At 42.3% G+C, this 18,379-nt stretch overlaps 1 protein-coding gene across 3 annotated transcripts in view; it reads left to right on the forward strand.

Annotated features, from left to right (window-relative positions):
* GRHL1 (grainyhead like transcription factor 1) overlaps positions 1 to 18,379 on the forward strand; it is a 52,784-nt gene that overhangs the window by 1,801 nt on the left and 32,604 nt on the right. For all 3 annotated transcript variants that reach the window (XM_032866830.1, XM_032866829.1, XM_032866828.1), the window contains exons 2-8: positions 2,181 to 2,367; positions 5,173 to 5,243; positions 7,553 to 7,943; positions 8,952 to 9,028; positions 10,481 to 10,637; positions 10,816 to 10,927; positions 11,867 to 11,961. In XM_032866830.1, coding sequence (XP_032722721.1) covers positions 2,302 to 2,367; positions 5,173 to 5,243; positions 7,553 to 7,943; positions 8,952 to 9,028; positions 10,481 to 10,637; positions 10,816 to 10,927; positions 11,867 to 11,961 — 969 coding nt within the window. In that variant the 5' untranslated portion in view covers positions 2,181 to 2,301. The remainder of the gene's footprint in view (positions 1 to 2,180; positions 2,368 to 5,172; positions 5,244 to 7,552; positions 7,944 to 8,951; positions 9,029 to 10,480; positions 10,638 to 10,815; positions 10,928 to 11,866; positions 11,962 to 18,379) is intronic.

The following is an 18,379-nucleotide window of genomic DNA, read 5'->3' on the forward strand; positions in this document are numbered from 1 at the left end:
CGGCAGATCAGTAAATCCAGATCAGAGATATTCCATTCCAGTTTTATAATTATTTGTTAAGGACCATTTTATTTAAGTATGCTCTTTTTCTGATTGGGAAGGTTAGATGTTGTGTAGGGGATATCTCAAATGGATTAATCTTGGGTTGTGGAATGTGCAGTTAAATTAATCACTTGAAGTATGTTTCAGAAGTCTTTCGAGAGATCACTAATGAAGAGTTTAAGACTTAACCAAAGGCAGTGATGGGCCTTTAGGGACGAGCAACTGCCTGACTGTCATATGAGGAAGTAGACCCAAGTCAGGCAACTGGTGACTGTTTATTTCTTGACTTATGGTTTAGATAAGGCAAATTTCCAAAGCTAAAATTTTGGCCCTAGGCGCACTTTGGAAATGCAAGACACCTCTAGGGTGATCCCAAACAAAACCATTTGCAAAAAATATTTTCTGTTGCCTATACAAATTTGGGATGGGGGTGGGAGAAGGAGGGAAGCTGAAAAACTAGCATTACTGGAATTGAATGAGCCAAGTGCTGTCATAATCTTCTGGAAGTAGCTATTACACTATTAATAATAGCTTAGCAGCGCACCAGTAAATCACCCCAAGATACCACTGATTCAGTGGCTGTTATACTCTTCTCCTAATAGGGTAGAGAATGCCTTTTTGTGCGTTTATTTATTTATTGTGAGTTTGAGATTTGTACACGCAGCCTTCACTTTTAAATAAACATCATTGTGTTTGTTTTGTGTTAGAATAGTATACCCCCCTCAAAACTGCCTTGCCTAGTAAATGTAACCAGTATTTGGATTTTATGCCTAGACATGAGTTTAAAACATTGGCTTTGAAATAAGACCGAATTTTGAGGATAAATTCAGCTGTTGGCCCATGTTCCCACCCTTTTTCAAAGATGTTCTCCTTTTTAAAAATCTGGATCTCTTTCTAAAGGGCCTGCCTGCCAAAACCCTAACCTTTGTTGATTACTTGAAAAGATAATCAATCTCTCTACATTCACTTTTAGAGTAGGTAGGTCACCTTTAGGCCATTTACATATTTCATTTATGTGTTGCAATGAGAGCTGATCCTTAAATTTGCTTGTTAGAATACTGATAATTGAGTGGTTTTAAACATTAACAATTTTTTTTCCCTTAAAAAAAAACCGACAACTTCATTTTGCTGGAGTTTGTGTTCCGCTTTTTCTCCTTATTGACTTGTTAAATAGTACCAACTGAAAAGTTGTTGAGACTGTTGACATTTCAAGTTTTTGGAATCAGTAATGTTTGTTTTAATCTTTAAAACTGAATCTTCTGTAAGACTTTACTAAGATCTCTGTTGATTTTTCTAGATTTTTCCCACCCAACTACAGTGTTAAAATGAAACCCTTCTTGCCCAGTGTGAAAATCTAGTAAAGAGTTTTAAAAACAGATTTCCCACCTATTTTCTTAAAAAGCTCTTTTTGTTCAGTGGCCTTATTTATTGTTGTAGATTCTTAAGTGTTTATCTCTAAGATAAACAGTTAACTCCCATGCCAGAAAATTATGCCTCCTTATTGATTTACAGTCCCCTTTGGCCACATTCCATGCTCAATCTGGTGGTAATCAGTAGAATATTCTAACTTTCTCATATACCCCCGAGGATTAAACGAAGTCGCTCTTTTCTTTCCGCCCCCTCCTCTTCTCTCCCTGGTTTGTGGGTAGGAGAGTTTTTAACGCCTGGTATCAACAGGAGAAAGAGGAAAGTAACATGTAGCAGCACGATGCTTGAACCGGGTCTGCTCTCTTTAAGAGGGTACAGTCCTGACTGCAGATGTCTGAGGAGAATGAATGTTCTGTTTTGCCTCACTTTGTCCTTGTGTTTGTTTGCTTAGGTATTTGAATAGCCTGGCATTTTCTTGGAGTGTTTTGTTTTGTTTTGCCAAATTATATATCCTGGGTCACGTGTGCAGGTTAACTGCACGTTCCCTGGCTCCCCAGTCCCGTATATCTTACCCGGGGGCCCCGTCGGTGTGCGTTCAGGTGGCTTGTCTCCTGGTCTCGCCTCGGTGCCCTTTGCTGGGGTGGGTTATTGGGCTCTTTTACTGGAATATCAAGGAATTGATTGTTTGGGTCTTTTAAAAATTAGCTTATGGTGCCTTGCAGTGAAAAGTATGAGATCTAGCCGTATGTGTGTTTTTAATCCCTCCAAAGCAAACGGCCAGTCTTGGTTCTCCAGAATGAAGCCCTTTATCCACAGCGGCGCCCCTACACTAGCGAGGACGAAGCCTGGAAGTCTTTCCTGGAGAACCCTCTCACCGCGGCAACCAAGGCGATGATGAGCATCAACGGAGACGAAGACAGTGCGGCCGCCCTGGGCTTGCTCTATGACTATTACAAGGTAGCTGTGCCTCCTCTTTCAAAAACCTAACAACAGTCCGAGATGCACTTGATTCAACAGCATATAAAACAGTAATTTGCTGGTAGAATGTAAAGCAAGTTGCTTCTCTAGTGACTATAAATAGTTTAATGAGTGCTTTGACTTACTGTGGTTCAAAGCCGAAAATCTACGATCATAGAATCAAAGGGTTGTTTTTAAAATGGGTGAAGTAGCCAGCTGCTCTAGCTCGATCTGGAGGGTGAAGCTACCAGAAAAGAAGACGGGAAATGTGTTTTACTGAGACGGAACGTTTTACCAAAGGGACTTCTTAGTGCCCCGAAGAGTAGACAGTGGTTCATTTCCCTGCGCTCTAACCTTTACTCTGATGTGGTCAGAATGATTTCCTCACCTTACGTGATATCACAGGGCCTTTGATTTGAGTGAAGGATTCATGAAGGAAAGCTGTTCTTCTAGTCTTGGACTTTCTACTTCTAAGATCAGAATATGTTCTGTTTCTATTTCAATACATTAGTCTTAATTAAATAGAATCTGTTATGTGCTTGGAGTTTTGTGTGATGTTTGTATCTGAAGATCTGTGTCCTCGTCACTGGTCACCACTTACTAGTTTCTTCTGTCACGCTAAGCATGTTACTGCCATGCGTGTTATTTCTGATCTCTCCAGAAAGCCTGCAAAATATGTGGTATGACTGCTGTTTTGCAAATAGGAAAAAATTAAGTTCTCAGGTCACACAACTAGCACGTGTTGCAGCCGGGATTTGAGGCCTGGTCTGGATTATGCCAAAGTCATCCTCTTCGGCGTGCCGTGCTGTCTCCATGGAATGTCCTTTGCTTGCTAGACTCTTTGGCATTCTTTCTGCTCGAGAGTACTATGTGGTGATGGCTCTATATCACAGTTGATTTTTGCCATATTTTTGTTTTTAAAACTCCCAGACATATAGAAAACTTCAACTTAATCAGATGATTAACTCTCAAATACTTTCACCTGGATTCACCAGTTGCTTGTGGTGTATTACATTCTGGCATTGTATTCTTTCCTGAATATGAGAAATGCAGAGGGCGGAGGTGCCTGGGTCGCTCAGTCGGTTAAGCAGCTGCCTTCAGCTCAAGTCATGATCTCAGGGTTCTGAGATCCAGCTTCCTGTGGGGCCCCCTGCTTGGCGGGAAGTCTGTTTCTCCCTCTCCCTCTGCCTGCAACTCCCTGTGCTTGTGCTCTCACTCTTTCCTTGTGTGTCTATGTGTGTGTGTGTGTGTGTCTGTTAAATAAATAAATAAACTCTTTAAAAAAATGCAGAGGGAAAAAAACAAAGAAGATGGCTTGATTATGATTACCAAATTAGGGTGGGACCTAAACAAAAGATTTCATTATTTTCTGGTCTGAGGCCATGGATCCAGCTTGTTGTGATTGAGAGACGGGGGTAAGTTTTTTTTTTTTTTTTTTTTTTTCCTTTGAATATGAAGGGAAACTTGTGTAGTAACTAATGATGCTAGGAGATCTCTTTGCCTGAAAAGTAGAGCCGAAGAATTCCTTCGAAGTGGAACTTATGATAAATCTCTTCTTCTCGAGTCCTGTTTTCTTGACTCAGTGTAAAAATCGCAAGTTCCTAAGTATTAATTATGAAGTTTTAAGTGCGTCTTTTTAACTGAAACTTTTTGAAAATGGGAGAAAACAAATAAGTTCAGTGCCAGAAAGACTGATGTAATGATACTGATTGCAGGGGTTTTATGTGTATGTATTTTAAGTAAAGGGTCCTAAAAGTATTTTACATCTTAGGAGGAGATCAGTCATTATGTCTGTCCATTGGGGTGACAGTCTGAGTACTAATATGTCAGGTTTCTTATGACAGGTGTAGCGTTCTTTTCTTTTTTAAATGAACTGATTTGTTTCAGTTCTTTGGATATAACCATCTGTCGTTTTTACACAATAACTGTTTAAGTAGACTCCACTCCCAGTGTGGAGCCTGACCCGGGGCTTGAACTCACAACGCTGAGATCAAGACCTGAGCTGAGATCAAGAGTCAGATGCTTAACCGACTCAGCCACCCAGGCGCCCTCTTCGATGAAGATTTAAATAACTTCAGTGAAGATTTAAAAACACATTTGTTAACACATGAAATAATTTGTTTTGTGTTTAAAGGTAAATATAGCCATACGTTCACATTGGAAATAGTTTCAAACATTTAGCAATTTTGGAGCACATGTTTGGAATTGCTCTCCAGCGGGTTGATGTCTAGGGTACACATGTATAATGTTAGCCTCTTTTCATCTCCTGCATAAAGAAGAACAGAATCAAGAAAAGCATAGAACAAACGGAGTTCGATTTGTCCTCTGGGTACCAGATAATGTGAATCCCAGAGCATTTGAAGAAATTTATCACCTGAGTGATAGTGTGGCTGAGCCTTTCGACTGTGCGTTTGATCTGAAAGGAAGGGCAACGGAAAGGCAAGAACACTGGGAGTCCGGTTGTGTTTTCAGTAGCTTCTTTATTCCGTAGTGTAGATAAACGGTAAAACCAAGCCAGAGATATTTTTTTTAAGCGATGAAACCCAAACTCAATGACAGAGTGAATTCGTGATGCCCTGGGTTTATTTGGCAACGAAGGAATCGTCAGTTTTTACATGTTAACCTCGTGACAAGATTTGTAAGCTCTTGAGGGCAGACACCGTCTCACTCGTCGCATATCCCCACAGCCCGGCATTTGGCAGGTGATCAAGTAGACTTATCAGTGGTTGAACTTCACTGAAAAGAGGCTGTATCTGTATTTCACTAAGTGAGAACTAAATTGTGTCGTGTTTGTTAATATCTAAGGTTCCAAGAGAGAGGAGGTCATCAACAGCAAAGCCAGACGTCGAGCCCCCAGAGCCAGATCACAGCAAAAGGTAATGTCTCATAGAAAGCGTGAAATGGTACTGTATTGTATTTTCACGGGTTTCTGCCGAAAATAAAGCGGGAGTTCAAATGAAAAAGCTTTAGTGGAAGAGATAGGTGGTAATTTTGATTCTGTTGTTCTGAGAAGTTGCCAGTTTCTTTACACATACTTGCCTTTTCTGCATGCTTGCTTCACCTGTGGAGGGATGTTTTTAGTAATGATGTAAGTGAACTGTTCCCTTATTTGTCTGAGTTTCTCTTAAGACGTGTGTGGTATTTAATGCAAAGGTGGGGGTCCTTTAAAAAAGATTATGTACCAATGATCTTGAATAGTGGCCTGAGTAAAACTTAATGAAGCAGCTCCTGTCGAAGTTATTTTAGGTTATTTAGGTTAAAACTTTCAGAACGTTAAGGCTTGACTTTATAGCCGTGAAAACTAATTTACATACAACTTGTAAATTTCCCTGTGCTCTATTAGAAAAAGAAATAAATAGATATATATTTATTTATTTGTATTATTTATTTATTTGTCTGTTTATTTATTTATTTATTTATTTAGAAAGCGCGAGAAGGGTGGGGCAGAGGGAGAGAGAATCATAAGCAGACTCCACACCTAGCTTGGAGCCCGATAAGGGCTCAATATCATAATCGTGAGATCATGACCTGAGCCGAAATCAAGAGTCAGACGCATCACTGACTAAGCCTCGTAAGGCACCCCAGGAGTAAAATATTTTTAAAGAAAGAATAATCACTCAGAATCCCACTGTCTCTATGATTTCTTTATTTACTGTTCGGGTATGCGTGCACATTCTATGTGGTTGTGGTTGTATTTGCACACCGCATTTGGTAGGTTCTACTTTCCATAAGTGTTTTCCATGTTGCTAATTTAATCTTGAGAATTACCCTTTGGAGAAGATCTTAAGGGTTTTTTTTTTTTACTGTTAATTTTTATTATGGATATTTTCAAATAACAAAAGTAGAGAAATAATATATGATTACTAGCTTCAGCAGTTACTAACGTAATTCCTCCTGTTTGATCTGCTCTTCCCTTTTCTCCGACTTTTAAATTCATTGTTTATTTAATTTTGGTATAGTTTTTTTTTTTTTAAGATTTTATTTATTTATTTGACAGAGATCACAAGTAGGCAGAGAGGCAGGCAGAGAGAGAGAGAAGGGGAAGCAGGCTCCCCACTGAGCAGAGAGCCTGATGCGGGGCTCAATCCCAGGACCCCGGGACCATGACCTGAGCCGAAGGCAGAGGCTTAACCCACTGAGCCACCCAGGTGCCCCTAATTTTGGTATCGTTTTTAAGCAAAACTTAGTTATCCTGACATTAAGGCTCTGTAATTTTTTTTTTTCTCCTAGTACAAAGCCTTGAAAAACCACTTTCTAGATAGCTTTTTCCTTTTTTTTTCTTTCATTAGGAAATTCTTGGGAGCGAATTTATGGTTCAAGTTTTGAACATTTTATTGATCTGAAATGTCCAGAACTGCCAAGTTGCTTTATTTCTTAAAGGTATCAGCATATATTGTTTGAGGGGGCTTTGGAAAAATCACTAACTTCGCCCTGGACTAAAAGTCATCTTCTGTTGCCCAGGATATTTATTAAACCAAAAGTAATTTTATGCAAGTATAGCAACCTGTACAACGTAACCATTGGTTTTCTTTTGGTGTAGAGAAAGCCAGATAAGTGTAGGTCCTAGGAAACGTGGTGGCCAAGGGAGATAACTGTTCATACTTCTCAAACCTTTGTGCACCAGGCATCATCATACACATTTCAGCGCCTTGTCTCATTTCATCCTTGTCACAACCTTGTGAGGACAGAAAGATAGATAGCATTACTACCCTCACCTTATAGACAAGCACATACTTACTAAGAGATGAGATAACGTCCCACTGGTCACAGAATTTGAACCAGGGCGGAATGACTCTAGAGTCTGTGCTTGAAGCACCGTACTGCTCTAGCCGGTTACGTTAGTAGCTTCTGGCTTCTAGTGAAATATGACCACTGTATTAGGATTCTTGCAAATAAAGTGTAGTAGAGGAGAGCTCTGAGTTCTCTAGATTTCAAGTGAAATTTTACTTGATGCTTTTGGATTTTATGACTGATTAACGATGAAATCTTTTTTTCTTGCTCTAGTAATGGGTTTTCATTGCCATTTTCTATTTATTTGATTTCTCCCAAACGTATTATTATTATTATTATTATTATTACTATTGCAAAGGACCCAATAGCCCATTGCTATTAGGAAAATAAAAATTGTCAAAGAACTGTATCAACATTGAGTTTGAAAACAGAGTTTTCTTTTCTTTTCTTAAAGAAACAGCATACCAAATGTGACTGAGCAGTCCCTCATTTCTGCTGGAGAAAACAGAGTGCAAGTACTGAAAAATGTGCCATTTAACATTGTCCTACCCCATGGCAACCAACTGGGCATTGATAAGAGAGGCCATCTAACAGCTCCTGATACAACAGTCACCGTCTCCATAGCAACAATGCCTACCCACTCCATCAAGACAGAAACCCAGCCCCATGGCTTTGCTGTGGGAATCTCTCCGGCAGTATATCATCCTGAGCCCACTGAGCGGGTGGTGGTTTTCGACCGGAACCTTAATGGTGACCAGTTCAGCTCTGGTGCTCAACCCCCAAATGCTCAAAGGAGAACTCCAGACTCTACCTTCTCAGAGACCTTCAAGGAAGGCGTTCAGGAGGTACAGGAAATGCAAGCATCTTCCTAAGACGTTTGTGTGTTTGTATAAGTATTGGGTTCCACCTCTTCCTTGTTATGCAAGCTTGAAACTCAGCCTGAAATGAATGGATTAGGAACAAAAGACTTTCTTTTTTACGAGAAAAGGCCAATGGGTATAATTTGTAAACTAAACCTACAAAACCAGAAATTATTATCAAGGGCACATGGCTAATCTTACCAGCATTTGAGTTAACAATTATGATTTCAGCTAAGTGATTTTGTCGGAGAAAGAAAACCCCATATGTAATCTTCCATCAACAATAGATATCTCCACAGAAGTCTGTTTTCAGCTCTTGCCCTAGACCAGAACAAGATTCCTGCAATTGGTCTCAATATAAAATGATTTCTCATGGATTTTCTGGGTCTCTCTCGGTTGGTAGTAGAGTCAGGGAGGCAGTAGATGTTGGTGAGGCATGCGTTGTGTGAAATTTACAGATTAACTCCGAACGCTTTCAGGGTTTTGTGGTGATGAACCCCTCTCAGGTAAAAGTTGGGGAGTGAAGATGTTTAAAGCCATATTTAATGTCTCATGGGGAAAAGGAATATCCCTTTGCTTAGGGCACCAGGAGTAGAATCGTAGCCTTATCTGAGAACAGCGCATCAGTCCTGGGGGTGCAGACCTGATATGGTGGCTTCACTTGCTGTGATGAGCCCTGAAAGTCACGAGATCTTGGTTGCAGATTCTAGAGTTTGAACAGAATTGAGATGTGTGGGGAAGCTGGGAACAGGGGATAAGGCAGCACTCTGGGGGAGTACCTGCGTGGATTGTCTTCATGTAATTGAGTGGCATATGAAATGGCCGTTTTTCCTTCAGAATTTTTTTGTAGAGTTAAAGTTTTTATTTTCAAATGAATGTCGAATGAATAGTGCATAGCCGTGAGCCACATACTTCTGTGCTGTAGCACGTGTCGGTCTTTAGCGAGCCTCATAACCAGTTAAATAGTCGTGGCTTATCACATTCGTATTTCAGGTTTTCTTCCCCTCGGATCTCAGCCTGCGGATGCCTGGCATGAATTCAGAGGACTATGTTTTTGACAGTGTTTCTGGGTAATAGTTGTCTTTTAATTTGATTTTTAACTTTCAGCTCTTATGACTTTTTGTGTTAATCTGATGTTGGAAAATCAGAGGTGGCTTTGGTGGTATTATCTTCGCTAGAGGGACATTCGCTTTAGTGCATTTAATTTTGAACTCTGTACTATGTTTCATGTTTCCTTAATTCTTGGTGTTGGTGCTTTTTCTTTCCCTCAGCTTCTTTATGTGATGGTGGTAGAATGGAATCTAAAAGAAGAGATGAGGGGATTCAATCAGATCTCTGAGCTCCCTTCCGTTTCCAAGAACATATAATTCTGTGAGAATTCAGGAATAACATCAAGTGGTTAAAGGCTTTTATTTTGTATTAGCCTCACTTGTAGTGAAATAAATGAAGTCAGCTTTTTTCTGACCTGACAACCTCTTCATTTAAAACCTCAAAATTGTACTTCATGCCGGCATATGAGTATCTTCCAAGTTAATTAGGAAAATGTACAAACACCTTCGGATGTTTTTTAAAAGCATTTAGGATTTCATTTTATAATTTAGTCTTACGCATTTTTTGTATGTTGTGCTTTGAAGTAAAACCAGGTTTTTTTTGTTTGTTTGTTTTGTTTTGTTTTTTTTTTTTTAAGTCTAGGATTTGATGGGAATTGAGACTTCCCTTAAAGACCTGCCTTAAGGTACAGGAGTCACAAACTCAGATACCTGTAGGATCTAAGATAGGGGTCAGCAAACCTTTTCTGTAAAGGATCAGATAGTACATATTGAAGCTTTTTGAGCCTTACAGGCTCTGTTGGAACTGCCCAGCTCGCTACTGCAGCACAGAAGCAGCTGTAGACTACGCACGAAGAAGGGTGCGGTTGTGTTCCAATAAAACTTTATTTACAAAAATAGGTGTAATTCTCGAGCTCTGGTCTAGGAAGGTTATTGACTCAAGGGAGATATATACATGTTACTTTAAGTGATAGTGAATGTAGAGAATTGTGCAGTGCCCATCACAAAACATTGAAATTCCAAGCAAAAACCTCAAAAAGAGTGCTGTGCAAACCAAATCGAATTTAATCAGAGACCTACTGGGCCACCTGTTTGCAGCCCTTGCTGAGTAAATACCAAATTGGAAGCATGTCTTGTGAGATTTCCTTCCAAAGTCCTTTTCAGCTGCTAGTATCTTTAATACCCTTAGCTTCTAAACTTCTAATTTTTAACCTTTTTACTTCAGAGAATTTCTAGTAGGCATTTTGTAGCCCCGCATATGAGAGATTTGAGAATATCTGTGTTGCTTTAGCTTATATTTATTGTGCCAGAAGTAGCACATGCGGTTTATAATATGACCTAGTCAGTTGGATGTTTGCTGGTAGGTGGCTATTTGCATACATCCACACTGAAGCATTTCAGAGATCACGCTGACCTATAGAGAGCTTCTGAAAGAGTGGGTTAGAGAGCTGTGGCTCTTTTTTTGTTCTTTAGGAACAACTTTGAATATACCCTAGAAGCCTCAAAATCACTTCGACAGAAGCCAGGAGATAGCACCATGACCTACCTGAACAAAGGACAGTTCTACCCTGTCACCTTGAAGGAGGTGAGCGGCAGCGAGGGGATCCACCGGCCCATCAGCAAAGTCCGGGTACGTTCTGCTCTTGGATCTGTTCTCCAGGAAAGCTCGTCAGAGCTTTCATTTAGATCTAAATGAAGTTCTAAAATGGCAGTATACAGCCTTAACTGTAAAATAGAACACTAAGTAAGATTTCCAGAAGATACTCACCCTTTAGCGTCTTTATATCATAATCCATTCTCTTTCTTAGAGTGTGATCATGGTGGTTTTTGCAGAAGACAAAAGCAGAGAAGATCAGTTAAGGCACTGGAAATACTGGCACTCACGGCAGCACACGGCCAAACAAAGGTGCATTGACATAGGTGAGGAGCTCTGGAGCCTGCTTTTATTCCCAGAGGTGTAAGCATCCAGTTTTCTAGTTCCAGTTATTTTTGGCAGCGATCAGCTTCCTGCCGAAAGCATTTGAATTTTTATGCCAGCTTCTGATCTGTTCCAAACCCTGTTCTCGGCCTCCTGGAATCAGTGTTCTTCACTTTACTTCCTTCATAAGGACATGTGGCCTGTGCAGTGCTGGCTCTCCAGATGACTCTGGACCAGAAGCTCTAGAGCTGGCTTGCATAAGAGGGCCCTGCTCTTTGGTCTGCAAAGTTTTTGAGGTGGAATGTCTTCTTTAAGAGATACTGATTGTTTGTAGATGATGGTGAAGTAGAGAAAAAACCCTAAATAAACAAGCAGAAGCAAATACTGCTGGCGGGCACTTACCTAAACTATCTCCCCTGGCTACCTGATGAGCTGTACTGCTAGACTCTTCTGTCTTCCAAGAGACCCAGGGATGTAGCCGCTGGGCTGTGGCGGCAGACCTGGGCAAACCCGCGTTTAATGCAGCGGCTTCATGAGAAGGGCTCTTCTTGCCATGTAGAGAATTTTGGTACAGAACCGTCGTCTGTATCACAAGATGGCCCTTAATCTCAGTGTTACTTCTTTTGTCTTTTGTAAAGTTCATGTTCTCTTTTCAAAAAAATTTAAAAGAGCTGAGTTCTCATCTTGGTTCTCTGAGCTAGTTTTGTGACCTTGGGACAATTAATGTAACCTTTTAGTCCTAAATATCTTAATTTTGACATAATGGGGAAAAATTAGGTCTAAGCTTACCTGTATTTTAAAAATCTTGTGATTCTTATTTTCATCTTTTTGAACTTTTTTCAATCCAACAATATGTTCATATAAGTTTTTCAGAGGCAATAATATGGAAAACGTTGGAACCAGAAATCACGATTTCCCTTTCTTTTTCATCACTCATGTAGCTGATTATAAAGAAAGCTTCAACACCATCAGTAACATTGAGGAGATTGCATATAATGCCATTTCCTTCACTTGGGACATTAATGATGAAGCAAAGGTAGGTAACCGAGTCCCGGGGCTCCTCCGCTTCCAGCTTTGGGAGGGAAAGTGGGAGGAGCTTAATGATTTGGCAACTGATTTTTTTTTTTGGTGGTTTTGCATGTTTTGTTCTTTCGCTAAGGAGTAGTGAGAATGAACTCGGTAAGAGGATAGGTGAGAGCCATTAAGTCATGAGGTGCGTGAAAATGAGACAAGACTTTGGGAGAAGAAACAGCTCTTGTCTCATCAGCTATGCCCTTCCTTCTGACCTAGCAGAGTCAGCTGGATTCTCGACTTTCTCTCTTAAGTGCAGCTTCTTCCAGAGGTTACAAAACTGTCCTTGTCCCTCTCTTTCCTCCAAAAAGGACAGTTTTTGTCGACCTCCTCCTGCACGTGTGGTGCAGTGCGTGAGCCTGCAGAGTGGCAGGGGGCGGGGGAGTCAGGGCACCTGACGCCCCATTCCCTGTGCTCCTTTTCCTTATTTGCAGAGTGGCATTAATACCTCCTTCCTCCCTCCTGCGGGCCTGGTATGTGGATTATTGAAACAATTGCCCAGGAAGCTATTGGAGTTTCTTCAGAAAGTCTCTTAAATACAAGTTCTTGTTAGCAGTACTGTCCTGCCGTTACTTTCACGTTCAGCTAGAGGAAGGGTCTTCTCTCTGGCACTTTTCCTCATGAAGAGTTGCCTCCAATTCATGTGATCATTTGGATCATTCTAGTTGGAGTGTTTGGTCCCTGCCAGAAAAATTCAGCATGTCCTTGAGTCATTTCTGCCCCTCCCACAGCATTCTTTTAGTATAATCCCTCTTTCGTGGAATTACAGGGGTTTTGTAGGTAGTTTTTCCTTTGGGTTACTTAAAAACTCGGGAGCTCAGGCCTCACAGGGAGACGGTCCTCCCTTGTGGGCGGTTGGCGCGGAGCTGACGCTGGGTACCGTCGCAGACTTGCCATGTGCATTGCGCTGCCCTTTGTCGGGCCAGGTGCAAAGCCACAACCACCTTCCTGTCCTTCTTGACCTTGAGAATTTCTTCTTTTACTTATTCAATAGGAAGCTTAGCAATGACGGATAAGACAGCATTAGGTATTAATTATTGCATAACTTCATTTTTTACTGCCTACAGTTGCTTTAAAAAAAAAATCCTATGACTGGATTCTTGCGAACCGTGTGAACTTTGTGGCATCGTTGCTCTCTTTTCTTCCTGGGGGCGTCCTGTCTAAGGCAAAAGTGTGTCTTCATTGGAGGGCGTGGTGGGTTGGGTCTGCCAGTGTGAGGAAGTGGGGGTTACTATGGTCGCATGAGGGGCTTCTTGGCGACCCCCTTGGTCCTACACAGGTGTCCTCAGGGTGCGTTGTCCACAGTCTGGCGCTTGAGTAACCCGGGAATTCTCTATAGAAGAGTTGTTAGGAAGAAAAGGAAACTTCATTTTATGTAATTGTTGCTACAATTACTTTGAAATTAAATCTCAAGGTAGGACTCAGCAGCCTATAAGAACAGTGGGCCCTGTGCCCTCCGAGAGCTTCTGTTCTTAAAGCAAAATAGAGATAGACTTCCTGTTTGCCATTAGGGACTAACTGAGAAATTGTGGAGGTGGTGATCGGGTGAGTCCACTTTTCTGATTTACCTGTGACCTTGGGTTTAGTCCCTTAGTTCACTAGCTCGGTTTTCTCCCCTTTCCCCCCCTAGGAAAATAAAAAGTCTGTGGTGGCCAACTCTCTTTCTCACTGGCACGTCATCAAGGTTAATAAGCACTTGTCAGAGTGCCTGGGGATCTGGGTGGAAAGGCCCAGCATATGGGCGGGGTGCCCTGGTTGTCTGACGTGTCACTCTTGTGGGGGTAACGAAAGCCCAGCTGACGGGTCAGGATAATGGCTGCTTTCATTCTGACGACCTTTAGCATGTTTGTAGTAAAGAGAAGTGTTGTTGGGGTGTCTTAAGCAGCCTTAGTAGCTGCTTGTTCATGGATGGAGGTAAATTCAGTTTTCATTTCCCCTTCCAGACCCTCAACACCTACTTGGTTTTTAAGCCTTTGCCTGCTACCGGAAAGAGTTTGTGCCATTTCTTAATGAGGCTATTGCCTTTTGATGCTGATATCAGGCATCAGCTTCAGGCATGTGTTGGAATTCAGTGTCCAGATTCTTGGCTTTCCCTGGCCAAATGGATGTTTTCTGTTTTTACACTTAAAGTAATTGATGCCCCAGGGCAGCTAGAGTGAACGAGTATGCGTGCAGAATCTTGTATAGATTTTTTTGATTTTTGATTCTTTTTCAAAAGTATCCACTTTCGTTGCCCACTTTTCTTGTTCTCATTTAGAATATATTTGTTGTTCATTCTCTCCCATAAACGTAAGAGTTGATGTGTGCCATTCCCCTGCTCCCCAACACACTTTAGAAACAAATCTAATATCTCCTTCTGGCCATGCCAGGATGAGTAAAACCAGACTTCTGGCCCTGTGTTGACATCTGAGTTTTCCCGTAGCTTCTGCAGCTCGCTTTGGGGGTGACTGTATTTTGAGGACATAGGAATCCCGAACACCAGGGCTTATGTTCCAGTTTGGAAAGAACACTGCCCAAACTGGACTCATCGTACCCACTCCCATCATATTGTCATATACTTGTGTTATCATATACCTGCTATTCCTGTAGGAACTCGAAGACATTGTGGAGGTTGTAAAAAAAATGATGAGTTTTCAAAATGGCAAGGAGGAGGAAGCGACTCTGAAAAGCCGAGGTAGCTTAGGAACAGCCCCCCAGGTGGCCCTCACCTCTCCGTGCAGACCTGTTTCAGCTGGTTTTCCTGTCTTCCACACAAAGTTAGATTTGTCTGGGTAGCCAGGCTTCTTTTAAAGAGGCAGAAATCTCTGGACAAGTGCAGGTTCATCAGACACTCGTCTTCCCTCGTGGAATACATTTATGATCAGATTTCTTCCCTTCAGATGTACAGCTGATCGCAGGTGATTTTGGCAGGGAGGAGCCTCCGCCTTAGAAACCTTAAAAGTGGAGCTCTGGTGAGGGGCTGCAGTTGAGAATCCGGGAGTTCTGAGGGCATCAGTCACATGGAAGAGGGCGGGGAAGTGAGAAGGGCACATGAGGAAGGTCGGGGAAGGTGTGTGCCTTCTGGGGCTGGGTAGAGATTTTGTCCAGAGCCCGCTGTGCACATCCCCCACCCCGGGGATTCGTGAGGCAGTGAACAGCTACCGTCCGCCAGGACCAAGGTGCTGTGCTCAGTCCAGGCTGTGACCCTGGTATTGTCATTCAGGTACATTGGCGGTACTATGGGCTTTTGCGGGAGAGTTTGAGATCCTAAATATAACATCACAGAAAGGGTGTTTACGCCACTTTGCAGATGAATTTTGGAGACACTGCTAATTTATAAATTGGGACTGTCTGTCCTGTTCCAGTAACAGTATTTCTAGAACCCAATGGTTAATTCTGGATAGGCTGCACATCTTGGCCTCGAGTTTTATTTCTTTTTTTTTTTTTTTTTTTTAATTTTTATTGAGAGAGAATGAGTGAGAAAGCACGAGAGAGGAGAACGTCAGAGGGAGAAGCAGACTCCCCAAGGAGCTGGGAGCCCGATGCGGGACTCGATCCCAGAAATCCGGGATCATGACCTGAGCCGAAGACAGTCGCTCAACCAACTGAGCCACCCAGGCGCCCTAGAGTTTTATTTCTTGCTGGAATTATAAATGAAGGGTTTACAACAGTGTTGAGATTTGGTTTGTGATAGGAAGTAAGGACCTCTCAAAGCCTGAAGATCTAGAATAAATAGAGGAAACAGAAGTTAGGGAGAGAGAATTAACTTCCTTTAATGCCTGTTTAATGCTAGGCACTGTGCTAAGGGCCCTTTTCCGTGTTCACACATAACGAGGTAGTGCTGCCTGCTCAGTACGCAGAAAAAAGCACTTAGTCCCCTAGATGAGTACGTGTTTGCTACGTGGTCATCACAGTGAGGCTTCCGAGGAGGCAAGAATCTAGATCTTGAAATGGACAGAGGCGTTTTGGACAGGGGGGAGTATTTAAAATTCTAGTGGCTCCCAGCTGGCTCAGTCAGTGGAGCCTACAACTCTTATATTGGGTGGAGAGTTCAAGCCCCAGTGTTGGGGTATAGAGATCACATTAAAAAAATAAAATCTTTAAAAGTGCGATAATTCTTGTTAATAGAGTAGCTTTATGGCCTCACTGTTCCCTTAGTAGACGAGCACTTTGCTAACAGGAAATAATTTATGTTGATTGTTAGTAAGTGATGTTTAACTAAAGAGAAATATAAATTATAGCTGTGTTGGAATCAGGTGAAAACTGGGCCAGCCAGCTTTGAGGGAGCCCCTGGATTCAGGGGACCGCTAACAGGAAGGGATCTCTGTTGATGGACCGGGAACACACTGAGTTATAATTGCCTAGACAGTTTGGCAACAGGAAAAGAGCTACGGTCCAAAGCCAAGCTCAGGTTTTCTTTGATCACCTATATGTAGCTGTGACGCCCATGAATATTAAGCAGATCTTTCTATTTTTAAAGATTTTCTTTAGAGAGTGCACGTGCACGCCTGTGTGGGTGCGCCTGCGTGTGAGGAGGTGAGGGGGTAGGAGGGGGAGAGAGAATCCAAAACAGGCTCGGTCCTGAGCACAGAGCCAGATGTAGGCTGGATCTCACGACTTTGAGATCATGACCTGAACCAAAATCAAGAGTCAGACTCTTAACTGACTGAGCCACCCAGGTGTCCCAAATTTTAAGCAAACCCTTTAAAAATGTTGTGGACCCCAGGGATACAAAACATGTAACAGATTTGTTCCGATAGTGACTTGTACATTTTTTCTTTTTTTTTAATTAATTTTTAAATTTTTTAATAAACGTATAATGTATTTTTATCCCGAGAGGTACAGGTCTGTGAATCGTCAGGTTTACACATCTCACAGCACTCACCATAGCACACACCCTCCCCAGTGTCCGTAACCCCACCCCCCTCTCCTGACCCCCCTCCCCCCGTGACTTGTACATTTTTACACCAGAAGCTGCGTTGTGGTGCAGCCACCGTTCCCATGTTTGATTTTTAAACTATCAGCAGCAAAGCACTTACTGCCAGACAGACATGCGTGGAGCTTCTGCTAGAGGAAGCAATGTCGCGAAGTTAGATGTGGAGTCTGGCTGTTTCATTGTCTGTGCATTCATGGCTTAAAGCAGCCTGGCCTGCTTCCTGGGGTGCTCTTGTGGGCCCCGCTGGCTTTCTGAGTCTTCGGGAGACCTTCAGAAGCAGCGTTCCATTTCAGGCTGCGACTGGATTTCTCGCATATGGATGAAACATCTTCTCCTTGGTGGCCTGATCTTATCTGTGGGGGTGACAAAATGTTTTGTCTCTTCATGGTCAGTGAGAAACGAAGGGCAAGGGCGGGGAGGTAGTCAGAGATGGGCAAAACCAGAGCATTCCATTCTCTAGAGGAAAAGACCCATCAATGAGAGCACTTTGTGCTTTTAATTACGACCTATCCACTCTAAAGGGTTGGGCTGTCACTCAGAGCCAAGCGCTCTAAGTATCTTGGAGAGGCTCCTGTTGCAAAAGAAAGAGGATTAAAATAGAACGCGTGGCCTGACTGGGGTGCTGAGCAGGGGCCCGTGTTTGGATGCGGAGCTGGTATCTCGCTTTTGTCTTCTTGTCTCTGCAGAGAGTGCGGAGTTCATTCTATCAGAGGGTGTAGCCGATCTGGTAACTTGAACTTAAGACTTTTTGTAGGTTCTTGTGGGATGCGGGTTTATGAGTTTAATAACAGTTTGTTGTTTTGTCTAAGCATAATATTTGGAATTCATTGTGAGAGTAATTTTTAATTTGTTTGGACTGAGCATATCGCATGCATTTATAGGGATTCCATTCCCGTGAAGCATCAATTAAGTGCTCTATTAAAGCGAGGTGTTGCCGTGTTTGGTCGCATTAAGCAGGGACAGGTTCGGTTTGTTTCACAACTTTAAATTCCCAGCGTGAATGGGAGGGAGGAGGGAGAGGAGTGAGTCAAATATTTTACTTGCAATTGCAATTAAACGCAGGCAGGTGATTTCAAACAAAAGTGTATCCTCCCTGGCCTGAATAGAAGTCTGGAAGCATTGCTACTTTTAAAACAAAGGAGAAGAGACTTCTAAGGTTTGGGCAAATGCAAGGCTGACGCCATGCGAATGGGATTATCCCTGAGTTCTCGCCTGGGTGGGGGGCCTGCACCAGGGGAGCAGGAGACCGCCCTGCCCTCCGTCCAGCCTTCTGGATCGGCGCGCACTTGACTCCCGGTGTTTCCTTCCATGCGGTTTGAAAGTACATATTTATCAGAGTAAAAAAATAAACTTTTTTCGTGCCAGAAACATAGTCACATTCCTTTATAGATAATGAACAGTCAGTAGAGTTTGAGTTTGACCAGTTTTGGAAATGACAAGAAGTTGTTCTTGATGGGAGGGTGGGGAA

Source organism: Lontra canadensis, unplaced genomic scaffold, assembly GCF_010015895.1.
Source record: "Lontra canadensis isolate GAN:19392208 unplaced genomic scaffold, GSC_riverotter_1.0 scaffold32, whole genome shotgun sequence".
Taxonomy (NCBI): Eukaryota; Metazoa; Chordata; class Mammalia; order Carnivora; family Mustelidae; genus Lontra; species Lontra canadensis.